Source organism: Lytechinus variegatus, chromosome 3 (assembly GCF_018143015.1).
Source record: "Lytechinus variegatus isolate NC3 chromosome 3, Lvar_3.0, whole genome shotgun sequence".
Lineage (NCBI taxonomy): Eukaryota > Metazoa > Echinodermata > Echinoidea > Temnopleuroida > Toxopneustidae > Lytechinus > Lytechinus variegatus.
Genome location: NC_054742.1, coordinates 62,766,579 through 62,782,288, shown reverse-complemented (window position 1 = coordinate 62,782,288; position 15,710 = coordinate 62,766,579). Strand labels below are relative to the sequence as shown.

The 15,710-nt window shown below is 38.3% G+C and overlaps 1 protein-coding gene across 1 annotated transcript; it reads left to right on the top strand.

Annotated features, from left to right (window-relative positions):
* Positions 1–3,038: 3,038 nt before the first annotated feature.
* Positions 3,039–15,710, top strand: LOC121411612 (carboxylesterase 5A-like). Its single transcript, XM_041604420.1, has 10 exons — positions 3,039–3,392; positions 5,485–5,667; positions 6,219–6,378; positions 8,092–8,169; positions 8,770–8,888; positions 9,773–9,940; positions 10,524–10,972; positions 12,577–12,762; positions 14,600–14,784; positions 15,357–15,710. The coding sequence occupies exons 1-10, from the start codon at positions 3,210–3,212 to the stop codon at positions 15,476–15,478; spliced, it is 1,833 nt and encodes a 610-aa protein (XP_041460354.1). The 5' UTR covers positions 3,039–3,209; the 3' UTR covers positions 15,479–15,710.

Below are 15,710 nucleotides of genomic sequence, written 5' to 3'. Positions count from 1 at the left end.
GCACCGGAACCTGTTGGTCATGATTCCAAAGGCATTCTCCACCACTCTTCTCCCCCTTGAGATCCTGTAGTTGCAGATCCTCTGTTCATCTGGCATCCCTCTTCTGCTGTATGGCTTCATCATGTAGCTCTTCAAGGCAAAAACATCGTCACCCATAGGATAAAGTAGGGAATATCAGGCTGATTTTCTCCAGGGAGGGGGGCATAATGGGGGCAGCCCTATGGACCCATCTTCTAGGCATTCGAAGAGCTCAGAGTCAGACATGTGTCATTTACCTCCCAGCTCAATCCAGATGAACTTGTACTCTGCATATACCAATGTCAGCACTGGTACAGAGAAGAAGCCTTATAGTTGTGGTAGAGACTGTCTGTGATTGCTGGCTTCTTAATGGCTGTGTGCTTTCCATCCAAGGTACCAATTGCATGGGGGATATTCCATCTCTGTTCAAACTGCTGGGAAAGGGTGCTCCATGCTTCAGAGGGGTGGTAGGTATGTTGAAGACCTCATCTTTATATGCCTCTGAAATGGCCCTTCACACTCCTGGAATCAACTCTGATATGGTTGAGATACCACATCTGAAACCATATGCCAGTGATCTGTAGTTGTCCCCAGTGGCCAGATGTCTCAAGGTGATTGCCAGGCCAGCGGACAAAGGGTGCCTGTAGTTAGTCTCTTGCTTCTGGATGACTGGTGCAACTCTCGCAAGGATCTCATCGAACACCTCAGGGGTTACTCTGGTGAACATTGTGAAGGCAACAGGGTCCTCTAACCGCGGTTGTGTGTCTAAGAGGATAGTGTACTGGCCATATACTGCTGTCTTCTTTCTTCAGTGAGCCATGGCCTGGTCCAGCAGCACCTGATGAATGGTCTTCTCCCTCCTGCTGGTAGTTCAATCTCCTCTTGTCTTTGCTGTTCTTTCTCTCTCCTCTGCCTCGAGGGCTATCATGTAGTTATTTAGCAGGGAGACAAAGGTCATGTCTACATCATAAGATGGTTCATAGTCTGGTACATATTGAACTTCCATATCTCGTTCTTCTGCCAAAGATGAAATGACTTCCTGTATCTGCTGCATCTTTATATACTAGCTCTGGATCAGAGTCGGGATACAATCAGAATCTCGAATTTTGTCATTGCGTAACAGAGCTTGACAGACCCTATCAATGCACAAGAGATCTTGATAATCGTATCAGAGCGTTATTTAAAGCGTGATAAGCGCATCAAAGCTTATCAAAGAGTAATAAAGCATATCAAAGCGTGATTTAAAGCGTAATAAATCCTGATCAATCGGCATCATAGCGTGAGAAGCCGTAGCGATTCGGGAAATAATTTGTCGCACAAGCGGGAACGAACTTCGTATCAGAGCGCATCAGAGCTTATCAGATCATAACATATCTGATGAGATCGTGAGATTTTTTAAAAGTTGAAAAAAAATGACGCCGAATTGATCGCCGATTTAAAGCGCGGCATTCGCCGTTGGTGTGAACTTAGCATTAGTGATCTTAATAAATAGATGAAACTAAAGCATGGTTGTCAGAATCTGTAAATTTACATGCAAAAGACGTATCCATGTCCCCCCCCCCACCCTGACGAGCTTGAAGACCTTTTTTTTTTGCTTGTCAATATTTTTTCTGGTACAAAATCCTTCATTTGTGATTGAAGACCCTTTTTTTTGCTTGTCAAATTTTTTGGCTGACGGTTTTGCGGTTTTGCCCCCCCCCCTGTAAAAAATGCTAGGTACGCTACTGCCCTAATTCCTTTCGACCCTCCCCCCAACGCCGTTTCCACCTATCATTGAAAAAATTCAAAATGTTTTCTCTCTGAAATATCTCTACAAACATTCTCTTTCCCCGATCCATGAATATGGGGCCGCAAAATCGGAGGGGTGGGGGAGTTGGCAGGGGGTTCCAGCCCCAATTCTTTTGTTTTCCATTAGCGTGCACATAAACGTTAAATTTACCATCTGCCTTGTCCTACCCCCCCCCCTCCAAAATATAATCCCAGGACCAAAATCCAGTTAAAACCAATTAGAGCAAAACCAATTGAAACCAGTTGGCCAACTGGTTTCAATAGGGAAATTGGAACAACTGGTTCCAATTGAAAACCAGTTGCCAATTGGTTCCAGTTAAAACCAATTGGGCAACTGGAACCAGTTGGCAATTGGTTTTTAATTGGTTTTCAATTGGTTCCAGTTGTTCCAATTTCCCTATTGAAACCAATTGAAGGCAACTGGTTTCAATTGGTTCCAGTTGAAACCAATTGGAGGCAACTGGTTTCAATTGGAACCAGTTGAAACCAATTGGGCAACTGGAACCAGTTGGCAATTGGTTTTTAATTGGTTTTCAATTGGTTCCAGTTGTTCTAATTTCCCTATTGAAACCAATTGAAGGCAACTGGTTTTAATTGGTTTCCAAAATTGGAACTTCCAGTTGGAATGAACTTATATGGTAGGGGAAAGGAAGAGAAAGAGAAGGAAAAGAAGTGAGAAGGGAAATAAATGGAAGGGGAGATTAACAGAAAAGAGGGGAAAGGGAAAGGATAGGAAGGTGTATGGTAAGGGAAGCGAGAGAGAGAGAGGGAAAGGGAGAGGCATAAAGGAAAGAAAAATATTAAGAGAAGGGGGTAAGGAAAGTAAGAAATGTGGGTTAAGATCGGGGAAGATGGATAATTTAAAAGGAAAGGAAGAGGCACACGAATGAAAAAGAAATATAGGAAACAAAATATTTTGGCAGGCAAAGATCTAGGATGGAGGGGGTGAGGGGACCTTAACTCCCGTCCAATGGGGGAGAGAAAGAAGGAAATTATGGATCGGGAACACAGAAGCCTATATATAGCTGCCTCCTCTTATAGGTTCTTTATTAGTACCCCAGTATTTGATATATGATACCGGGATATGATAGCTACAGTCTGTAGCACAGACTAGAATGCCCGGCTAGAATGCCCTAGATAGCCGATCGAGACAGCAGGGAGCTCCTTTATTATCTTTTCCTTGACCAAACAAGAGTTCAAACATTCGAAAACCATCCCATTCATTACACTACGAAATTGTATGCATGATCGATATGCATTAGAATAGTGCCCCAATAGTGCACAGAATATGAAGGACAACGTATAGGTATATTCTCTCGAATTGGGTCATTCGTGAAATTTATGATAGGGGGTGCGGCGCCTAATGATAACTCCGTGATTATCTCTAAGACCTGGATCTAAGAATGGATGGACAAACGATGCGTTTGATGTGTTTGGAGGGATTGCTCCTCATCTGCATCTGTCATGTCTGTGTGGTTTATTGTGAGTCGGTGATCGTCGATGTGATAGATGGAAGGCTGGTCGGTGAAACGATTCCTTTTGATCAAGAGTTCCTCGGAATCACAACAAATGTTGATGTTTTCCTGGTGAGTCTGTGATCTGTGCTATTTGAACACCATTCTCATGCATTGCTTGTGTCGCGATATGTTTCACGGTAATATTGTTCTAGGGGCAGAGGATATCTATCTTTCAGTTTGCAGTTGGGGTTATCATACATGATTTAGAAAATGGTACGAACCAAATGCCCTGGGAATAGTATAATTGAGGTGATATCTCCTTGGTATAAGTCATGTTGAACACGGTCGATAAATTGAACAGCTGATCTTTACCAGTCAGAACTCTCTCGTTCTGTAGGCCATTTACCCATTCTCTCTATATCTCTCCCTCTCCTTAAAGTCCTATCCTATATTCTAAACACTTCCTCTTTCTAAAACTTTCTTATCAGTTCTTATTCTCTATTTTTAATATATACACACATAATATACACATACACCCTTACACATATATATTACAATATTATGGCCTAATGGTATATATCATTTTGGATGCATAAATCAATTTTCATTCTTTAATTCTTTGATCTTTTACTTATTTCTAGTGTATAATTTTTTTTTAAAGAATACCTCTTTTTGTAGTCTTATTTAGACATAAAAAGTAGAAAAACTATGCAACATAAAACCTTTTTGGGTTCCTCGATTTTCTATCTGGAATCCTACTCCATAAATATATATGACCTTATAAATGTAACCACTTGTATTTATGTTTATTATATTGGCAATCTGTTTTATTCTGTTGATTTTTTTTGAATGTATAACTGTTTGTGAAAGAAAGAAATTAACTACATAGAAATAAATATCATATATATTCCGAAATCATACGATAGGTGTGTATCATATGCACTTTGCATTTTTGGGAAGGATACCACTCTCCTTAATCTTTATACTTGCCCCTAAGCTTCTCCCCAAAATCCACAAACAAGAATAATAACATATAAAGAAGGTAAAGAGGAAAGAGAAAACAATTGGAAATGTAAAGGATATAATAAGAAATCATATTTTGGATATGGCAAAATCTCAGTTCCCAATTTATTTTCAAAATTGTTTGATTGTTCGCATTTATTTAGAAATGTTTGCCATTGTCAGCCCCTTAAAGTTTTTGTCTCATGCTGTCACATATTTGGTTTCGATGACTTCAAAGGTGGGGCATGGGGGGGGGGAGAAGGGGGGCTACTATGGCAGTGCGTGCCTTGATGAGTTTTCTAGTATAGTAAGAATAATGGAAGGAAATAGAAAAAGGAGAGAAAGGAATTATAAAGGAACTATAACCCACTGTGTACAGATGATGGGGGGGGAGGGGGACAGGGCCAAAAAAATCATACTGAGAAAAAAAAAGAAAAATAAAAGATTTTTTGAAAGTATGATACTATACTTTCTCGAATAATGATATTTATATGCAGTCACTGCATTAATTGCTCATTGCACAAAGCAGACCTTGAAATTAAAGAAATAATTTAGCATTTGCCCCAATGTGATAAATTAAAAATCGCATCTAAAACATCACAATTTTGTCTAATGCTGGTTAATAATTTCATGTGATATACTGTTTGATGATTTTATAATTCAGTTATTTATATAAATCCCAATGTGATGAAAAAATAGTCTCTAAATCATAACAATTATAAGTTATCCTGGTTAATAACTTTATGTGTTATACCATTTGAGTACCGGTATTTATGATTCAGTTATTTAAATAAATCTTGTGCAACTGTTTGAAATGTGTAGGATATATAGATGAAATTTTGTTTCAGGGGCATTTGAATGAGATTAAATTGAAAACAATTTGTTTAGCTCTTGCAATACAGTTATAGGCATAAAAGTGTTTTTCAGAATCAAGTTTTATGAGAAAATATATATTCTATATTCTATGTAATCTTGACATGTCATCATCAAGCTGATCAGATGTATCTTGGATTTCGTCGTGTCTAAATCTTTTAGAGGAGATGATCAGATGACAAGATGTCGAGATGATCAAATATCTTGACATTCGGTCTTCTCTATCAAAGATCTTGACATGAATAGATATGAGATCTTGCCATCTGATCAGTTGGTGCCTAGCTGGCACACTGCATTGCACTGTTGAAATTAAAAATGCATTGTCATTTATTGTGTTTGTTTACAGGGCGTTCCGTTTGCCGAGCCGCCAGTCAGATTTGCTGCCCCTGTACCCAAGGAACCCTGGGAAGGGGATTGGAATGCCACATACTTCAGGGATACTTGCTCTAATAACGTCAGGAGCAATCCACTTCAGATGCCATCCAGCGAAGATTGTCTCTATCTCAATATCTTCGCTCCAACTCCGAGGGTAATAGAACCACCTTAATTTCCAAACTTTGCAATAGTGTCGAGTTATGCTTTTCAAACAACAGCTGTGTTTGATATGTATTAACATGAATGCTTATCAGAGGTATACCAGACATAGCAACAAATATTCCAATCAGTGAAAGGTACTCTGCATAAATCAAACACACCAGTACATCATCATCATAGCAATAATTATCTTTATCATTATAACAATGTCCTTTATACCACATTTTCTGTTTCTCATTTTCTTCCATCTTGTCCTTTCTCTCTCCTTGGTCTCTTCATCCATAAACTTATTATGCATTCCTTTAATTATCCCCCTCTCTCTCCCTCCCTCTCTCTCATTCATCACTTAAATCTGCCCCTGCCCCTTTCTGCATCTCCCTTCTACCTCTTTCTTCTCTCCCTCTCATTCTCTTTTGTATATTTCCTACTCTCTCTTTCCTACTCTCCCTTTCCTATTCATCTCTCCCTTGTGCCTACTCTCTCTCTCTTCCCTCCTCTCTCTTCTCACTCTTTCCTACTCTTTCATTTTTTTTATCTCTCTTAGAGCCAACCAATGCTGCAGTGATGGTATACTTCCCGGGAGGAGCATTCAAGTTTGGTGGTGCTTCTAATCCTCTCTATGCAGGCATCTCATTGGCTGCTTCATCTGATGTCATTGTCGTCACAGTTGGGTATAGAGTCGGAGTGTTTGGGGTATTTACTACGGGTGAGTAAATTAATATAACATAATTATATCTAAAGGACAAGTCCACACCGACAAAAAGTTTATTTGAATAAAAGGAGAAAAATCCAACAAGCAAAACACTGAAAATTTCATCAAAATCGGATGTAAAATAAGAAAGTTATGCCATTTCAAATTTTTCGCTTAATTTCACAAAACAGTTATATGCACATCCTGGTCGGTATGCAAATTGGCACACTGGAGGCGTCACCCACTCACTACGTCTTTTGTATTTTATTATATGAAATATGAAAAATTCAAATTTTCTCTTCATTGTCATGTGAAACAAAATTTTATTCCTCCCAGAACATGTGGAATTACCATTGTAACAGTTTATGGTTAAGTAAAGTTGGTCCTTATTTTTAATCTGTAAAAATTGAAATAGTGTATAATTCAAACAATAAAAAGCAAAAGAAATAGTGAGTGACATCGACAACTCTCTTATATGCATATTGCTGAGTTGGGCATTTAACTGTTATGTGCAAAAAATAAGCAAAATTGATAAATGTCATATTTTTCTTAATTTACATCCGATTTCGATGAAATATGCAGCGTTATGTTTGTTTGATTTTTCTCTATCGATTGAAACCAACAATTATCTGGGATGGATTTGACCCTTTAAACAAAAACGATATTGCAGAAATCAGGAAGGGGACATGATCAACAACTATTCATCTCCATAGAAACTGATGGTTCTAGCTTCTAGTAGTCCGAGATTGAAATGGTTGCTTAGAAAAGTTACTGCCTCTTACCAAAGACCCTAGATACTGCTCACTGGTAAATGCCTACTGCAAAGACTTCTTGTTTGTGACCATACTGTAACTCTACTCTCACATAAGGCTGTGATCCGGGGGGGGGGACCACTTACATTGTCGAGTGGATACCACGCGCAATACAAAAAAACACGTAAAAAGGATGTCTTTTTCAAGATAGGGCATGTTATGTACGTAACAGGATAAGGGTGTCAAAAACACTAAAGTAATGAAAAAAGTGTATCTATTCTGCTGGGAAAGCTACGTATTTAGGCTCATTTTTTTCTGGGATGATAAAACAAAATTAAAATGTACGTGTTTATAGTTCGATTTGCGCGAGGTGTGGAAGGTGGGGCCGTGCTAAACCAAATGGTGTGTAAAGGGTAAAGGTAAAACCGACGACCGACGGACCCGTAATATAACAATAAAATATCGCTCTACTTGTTTAGGGGTTCATTTCAGGGAATTCTTGCCAAGATTTTGGTTTTGCTTCCAATACTTGTTAAGGGTAGGGTTTCACATGCCATTACTTGTTAAGGGGTGCATTTTCAGAATATGGAAAATATGTGTTTAGGGTGCTTTTCGAGACCCCTTGGTCATGCATGGTATCCCCACTCGTCAATGGAAGTGCCCCCCGGGGCTGTGATATCACTATTTCACTCACCAATCACAGACTGCTTGATTGTAGTTTGTACATGGTAAAAATTGAGATTGGCAGTAAACTTTTTTTTTTATTAGAAAGCATAAAAAAGCATCTGAAAACATGCCTAAATGATTATGAATCTTAACTTGCCCTTCCTCAAACATAAAAGGAAAAGATGCTGTATAAATCCAATGACATTGTCATTGTTATACTCATTTCTTTGTAGGCTAAACTGTATGGTATACTCCAATGTTCAACATATCTGTTATTTGTTAATTGAACATATTTTCATGCTTTTATCAGGTGATGAAGTTGCTCCAGGAAATTATGCCATGTTGGATCAGGTTGCTGCTTTACAGTGGGTCCACGGCAATATCGAAGGTGAGGTTTCTAAGTAAAAACTTCATAATTCTCCAACCTGTTTGGTTCCATCACGTTTGATCTGCTGACATAGGGTGATTTCATGTCGGGTGTTGGTCCCGATACTCTTTGTGTTGCACAAAGACTTGACCAAATTAAATTTCAAAATCAAGTGCAGGTCCAAATTTTGTCTAAATTTTGAATTCATCCCTTGCCTCTCACCTCTGACAGGAGCATTTTCTTTTTAAAATAATGAGAAGCAAATATAAATATATATATATAAAAAAGCTACAAAAAAATGGGTGCCCCTTTTGCCCTCAGATCCATGCCCTTTTTTATTACATTTGCTCTCAATTCCACTTTATTTATGGTTTGAACCAATAAATTATTTTATCTTTATAGCTAGAGAAAATATGTTAACCATCAACCATATAATATTAATATATGAATATTTTTTATACTGCTTGTAAAAGACAGTTTCAGAAAGATAACAAAGTGTTATCTCTTGTTATCAATGTAATTAACGTACCAATTTATTTGAATTATTTCATTTTACAACATACTCTGTCATAACATTGACCAAGTTTATGAATGCAATAACATTCCATTCTCTCTTATCAGCTTTTGGTGGTGATAAGGAAAAGGTCACAATTTTCGGGCAAAGTGCTGGTGCCGGGAGTGTTGGTTTCTTGCTCCTCTCTAAACTCACCGCTGGATTATTTTCACAAGCTATATTGCAGGTGAAATATGCAAAATTAGCAAAATACTTTTACCCCTACCACTCTTTCGATAATTGTTTGCATAACCTAATGCTTTTATCACCAATATATGACTATCCTACTGTATAATATGCTTGAATTTATAAGTCCACGCATTTATTGAACTGAAAAGGGCCATTTATTGATAAGAAGTTCTGAGAACCACATTTTTAGACACTTCCCCAAGAACCTCCACCACTTCTCATTGATCAAGTGTTTAATGATTAAATGTTTCATACACTCGGACGCAGATCCTGTGAATGGGGGGCATAGGGGAATATATGCCATTTCTTTAAGCAAAAGATTCCGATCGTACCTCTTCTATTTAAAGTGGACTTTTCTTCATCTTTTTTGTTTGTTTTTGCTTATAAGGAATGTTTTTAAGGATCAAATCACTTTCTGCCCCCCCCCCCATCATTGATATACTGGTCCTGCCAGCACCCCTTAATATTCATACCAGTTTTCATTTGTAGACCTCCACATACTTTTTTAAGATCAAGTCACATGGTCATGATGAGCATTAAGTTCCAAGAAAATCTCAAATTGAAGGGGTTAGGTATCCTTTTGCTTATTGTGTATCAAGAATTGGAATGAAATTGAACAGAATGTATAATAACTATAATAATGCAGTTGAGTCTACACAAGTTGATCGTACGCAAGCTGAAAAGTTACATTTTAATTTAATTACCTCTTAGTCAATCAGTTATCTGTGGTGTTGAGAGATTCAACTTTGATGAGGTTTTAATTTACATATGTATTCAATTTTAGCTTTGACATCCATGGTACAATACCATATTCAACCATTTTATGGACTTTATTGTAAAACTTTAAATCCTTTTATTTCCTACAATCAAAATGAAATGTAGAGTGGTAGTGCCTTGTCTCCTCGCTACTTCCGCAATGACCTTTCCGAGGATCGACGCGACGCAGTGGAACTTGCTTCTGCCGTGGGATGTCCTACTACAGACGCTGTTGCCATGGTTGCATGCCTCAGATCTGTGGATGAAATGACCTTGCTGGAAGTGCAGGATTCGGTATGTATCTATTGCTCTTAAAAGTCCTGGAATAGCATTAACAAAACTTGATTCAATATTGAGTTAGATTTAGATGATCATAATAATACCAACATGCTTATATAGCGCATATCACTGCCAAATGCGTCCCTATGCGCTCCATTGGATATTATTACCCTGGCTTTAGCCCCGCAGCCTTTTACAGGGCGGTGGCATTTCAAGGAGTAAATTCCTGCCAGGTACCCACTTACCTCACCTGGGTCGAGTGCAGCACAACGTGGACGAATTTCTTGCTGAAGGAAATTACGCCATGGCTGGGATTCGAACCCACGACCCTCTGTTTCAAAGTCCGAAGACTAATCCACTGGGCCACAACGCTCCACAAGATTTAGATTTGTGTATGTTCATCTTGCAAGAAAGACACGACTGGTGAATTTTCAAATTAGGTAGTACAGTAAAAATCTCCAATATGTAGACATTGTTCATAGTAAGAAAATACAAATCTAGCATAAAAAAATAAACATGCCCTGCCTACTTCGATCACACAATATAATTTTCTAACTTATATATCTAATATAACTTTGTTTATGATGTATGTATGTAGGTCTATGATACTGGCTACCACATTCGTGTGGATGGCACCTTCCTGGAGGACACTCCCGAGAATCTCCTGTACGGTGAAGACACCATCCGTCATCCTGCAGCCATCATGGCCGGATTCAACAGCCAAGAAGGCACTGCCAGCGTGCTCTCTCTCTTCCCGGAGTACAGCACCAGGGAAATGGGTCCTTTCATCAATCGTTCCATGTTTAGGACCATGGTACATAGCTCCCTCTTGGGTTCCGACAAGCATTCCATCGTCAGGCAGTCCATCTATCAGGAGTACGTAGATTGGAGCCAGGCCGACTACGATGATCTGGACTATTTTGATGCGTATGTGGCCTTCTACAGAGACTACATCTGGGCTAGCGGTAGTGATGCCACTCTAAGACGTTATTACGAGTTAGGCGTTGAAAACGTCTACCAGTATTATTTTACCCATACCCCGAGCAGGTAACTATGTCTCGTTTCTCATCGGATATAATTCTCCTTTATGTTAGACTGACACCCTTTTCTTGCAATGGGGATCATCTATCAATTTTTTGAAGATATCTCTTCCATAAATCGGAAAGAGTCCTGTACAATCCAATAGAGATGATCAATGGGTAATTCCTTAAAGTATGTATGTTTAATCCTCAATTTGCTTGACCGATCTGAAACGATTTGCCCGTTTCCTAGTTCATATGAAATGTTTTACTGTTCTTGTGTTATCCAGTCTTCATTGGTACATGGGGTGATGAAGGATATATATATGGATTTCTTTATGGAATTACCCTTATGTCAAATTTATGGAGAGGTTGAAGTCCGAAGGAGTTTTTAAGAACCTAATAGCTCTGTTTAACTTTAACCAAACCTTCCGTTTATCAGTATCGTAGGTTGAAACATGTCAGAATTAATAAACAATATCCCAAACAGTATTAAAATAAACCATTACTTTAACCCTATCTAGGCGGGGGGGGGGGGGCCTCGGAGGCCCCCCCTCAATGAATCGTGATAATTTTTTGACCGCGCTGCTTGCTGACTTTTTACTTTCAAGTCTTGTGCAACTTTTGAGACCAATTTTGCGTCACCCGGGTACACGGTTCCGAAATTACTTAACATTATGTAAGTTCATGTCAGACCGAAAATTGCTCAAAAACGTGATTTCATGTACAAAGTCAATGCAAATTGTGTTTTCAACCAAAATTCATAAATGTATGATTATTTTTAGTTTTTCTAGTCTAAATGTATTCATTTTATGCTTTTTATGATCACAGAAGAGTCCCCAACAAATTTCATTGAAAAAACAATGAAAAACAAAAGGTAAAAAAACAAAGAAATACATAAGAAATTGCAAAAAACAATATAATACATAAGAAAATGATTCGATATCACAATTTTTTCATGTACACTTGCTAAGGACACCACAAAGAGTTTCTATACCCAAAATTAGTACATTTGGAGCTTTATTTAGGGAGTTAAAGGGAAAAGTATGATTTCGCATACTAATTACGCATAAATTAGCATAATCACTCAATAGCAATTCGCATGAAATAAATTACTATACAATCTTGTAGATTATGCTCCAGGCAACCCGTGTGCCAATTTTCGGCACGAACGCGCGGTCGACGGCCGAGATCTTAGGGGGGGGGGCTGGGAGGCCCCGCCATAGGAACTCCAAAAATACCCCGGCCTAGATAGGGTTAGGATGAACAGATTTACAATTACAAATATTTTTACTTTAATAACAAATCAACATAATTGAAAGTTTAATACTATTCATAGTTTCATTTTAGTAAATCTTTTGGTATGTCATGTTACTGTTCAGGGGAGCATTTCATGAAATGACTTGTCAGATGTTTTTTCTGACAGTTACTATGGTAATAGTGCCTTTTAGCCAATCATATTCAAGGAAAGTTGTCAGACCTGACAACTTGTCGGAGAAAATGTTGATGAAATGCTCCCCTGCACTCTATTTAAGTGTGTTATCCAATGAATAAAATGTATCGTCTTGTTATTTTTACGATGGTCCTTTATTGTATTCATTCAACTACACTATTTTCTATTTCCCTTTACAGTTCTTATTATCGTTCTGGGCCAGTCAATCCAACATGGCTCCAGGCTTGTCATACGGAAGAGCTCCAGTTTGTCTTTGGATGGTCATTTGATGAGAACATCTTACAGTACAAGCATGAACTGACGGATGATGAGAAGACCGTGTCTGCTCAGATGATGAAGATGTGGACCAACTTTGCTAAATCTGGGTGAGACCTAGAGAGTATATAAGGACTTGTTGGATGAAATATCTGACAAAGTATGTTTCAACCAACAGTTACCATAATAGTTGAATAAAAATGTTGATATAGAGATCTATGCACAACAAAGACCACTCTTTTTTATTCTCTCTTTCCTTCTTTTTTTCCTTTTTCTTTCTTCACCTGCTTGTCCCCCACCCAACCCCCATTAATTGCAAACAAGTGGAATGCCTCTGGCCGTCTCACCTGCATCACGCGGTTCAATATAGCAGCAGTGCTGACTTTGAATACTACTCTAACTCGCACAAGATGTTCAGTGATACATGGTTACTCTATGTCCACTTTTTATGAACTAGACCAATAAACTTACAGAGATATGATGGGTTTTCAACGAAAAACCCCAACATGGCCAAAGTTCATTGACCTTACATGACCTTTGACCTTGATCATGTGACCTGAAACTCGAACAGGATGTTCAGTGATACTTGATTACTATAATGTCCAAGTTTAATGAACTAGACCAATAAACTTTCAAAGTTATGATGGTAATTCAACAGATACACCCAATCGGCCAAAGTTCATTGACCTTTGACCTTGGTCATGTGACCTGAAACGTGCACAGGATGTTCAGTGATACTTGATTACTATAATGTCCAAGTTTAATGAACTAGACCAATAAACTTTCAAAGTAATGATGGTAATTCAACAGATACCCCCAATTCGGCCAAAGTTCATTGACCCTAAATGACCTTTGACCTTAATCATGAGACCTGAAACTTGCACAAAATTTTCAGTGATGCTTGATTACTATTATGTCCAAGTTTCATGAATCAGATCCATAAACTTTCAAAGTTATAATGGGAATTCAACAGATATCCCCAATTCGGCCAAAGTTCATTGACCCTAAATGACCTTTGACCTTGGTCATGTGACGTGAAACTCATGCAGGATGTTCAGTGATACTTGATTAACCTTATGTCCAAGTTTCATGAACTAGGTCCATATATTTTCTAAGTTATGATGACATTTCAAAAACTTAACCTCATGTTAAGATTTCGATGTTGATTCCTCCAACATGGTCTAAGTTCATTGACCCTAAATGACCTTTGACCTTGGTCATGTGACATGAAACTCTAATAGGATGTTCAGTAATACTTGATCAACCTTATTGCCAAGTTTTATAAACTAGGTCCATATACTTTCTAAGTTATGACGTCATTTCAAAAACTTAACCTCAGGTTAAGATTTGATGTTGACGCCGCCGTCGGAAAAAGCGGCGCCTATAGTCTCACTTTGCTTCGCAGGTGAGACAAAAACATGGAGGGGGTGCTCCAACCCCCCTGTAGCACAGCCTCGGTCATGAGCAACGTAAACCAAATATCCAACGTTTATATTCCAAGTGCTTCTTATGCCACATAAGATTACAATTACCACATAATAGCTGTTGGGTCCAAGTCAGAGTAAAATTCTATTATACATAGATTAAAATTCCAAAGCTATTTATTTTATCATAATCCAGAAGTAGGCTGTTTTGGTCAAAGGAAGGGTCGGAGGAAAGGTCAGAGAAGTGCCCGTCTGGACAGACTGACCTTCCTCCGGCCAAGATACTCTTACCTCCGACCAGGAAACCCACGTCTGAATGAGGCTACTGAAATACAATTGAGTCTGCATTAGTGGAATAATCAAGTTGAAACAACTTTTTAGACCAGATGATGTCAAAGATGTCTCATTTACTTCTCTGTCGAATGTTATCTTTTATAGTCAAATTCCTTTGGTTCCTAAGAGATTCTATTTACGCTGGCCTGCATACCACGTTAGCAATTGTTTTCATTTTATTTTCTTGCAGTGATCCCACCCGTGAGTCGGCCGACTCTTCTCCTGATCCCGAGCTACCTGCTTGGGCACCCTACACTATCCCCGAGCGTCGTTACTTAGAAATCAGATTGAATAACTCAACTACAGAGAGAGCTGTCCAAGCAAGCGGAATGGCTTTCTGGAATCGCTATATTCCCGAGCTGAGAAAGTTCATAGGTAATGATTAAGTTGTTATCAAATTGACTAGAGTCCCCACTTTTTTGCAGTATGGAAAATTAAAAAAAATCTTGTTTGTGTCATCTTAAAAGAAAACATTTCATTCATTTCCTATACTGAAGAAATGGGCAAGTAGTCCTTACCCTTAATCATAAATACAAATATTTTGAATTTGCTGTAAGTATAGTGACTACAACGTTTGAAAGTTCATAACTTTGTTTGTCCAATTTGCTCAAACTATCTCCAATTGGCTTGTCTGATTTTTCTTTTCAAATAAGAAAAATATAGGGTATTTATATTGCGCACATATCCACCTTGTTAGGTGCTCAAGGTGCTCCTATATTACCCGGCTATGCTAGGCGTTCATAGCGCACACAGCTTTTTAAGGAATTACTTCCTACCGGTACCATTTACCTCACCTGGGTTGAGTGCAGCACACTGTGGATTATAACTTTCCATTTGGGTTGGATTCCCTTTTAATCTTTCTCTATTATCTATATGAATTGTATTTGTAAAATTGATGTGTGGATGAAAGAACCAATCCTTTCACTTGTTTTTTTATCACTTCACAGAGGGCCTGTCCGATGATGAAGAGGAATGGGGAGAGCAGTTTGCTGCCTGGCAGGACAGGATGGACGAATGGCGGGTTGCTTTTGATGACTATCTGGCAAAACCTACCTGCCCATACCCATAGACATATTTCATGGTTTTTGCTTAATAGAAATAATAATACAGGATAATTATCTTGTTCACATATTCTAAGGTGTTTAGGGCATTGCGATATTACCTTTGAAAATATAGGCTAGCAATTTTAATGTTGACAACTCATTTTTCTAATAATAGATGTTAAGTGAAACAGTGTCAATAGTACTTATTCTGTGCCAAAAGAATTTAATCCTAGTTAAATTCTTGTTTGAACCCCCCTC

What these genes read in the sequence shown, in the direction of transcription:
- LOC121411612 (XM_041604420.1), top strand. Translation starts at nt 3,210, where the DNA reads ATGGATGGACAAACGATGCGTTTGATGTGTTTGGAGGGATTGCTCCTC. An exon ending in GGTCCACGGCAATATCGAAG is followed by an intron (nt 8,170 to 8,769) that starts GTGAGGTTTCTA and finishes CTCTCTTATCAG; the next exon opens with CTTTTGGTGGTGATAAGGAA. An exon ending in TTTCACAAGCTATATTGCAG is followed by an intron (nt 8,889 to 9,772) that starts GTGAAATATGCA and finishes AATGAAATGTAG; the next exon opens with AGTGGTAGTGCCTTGTCTCC.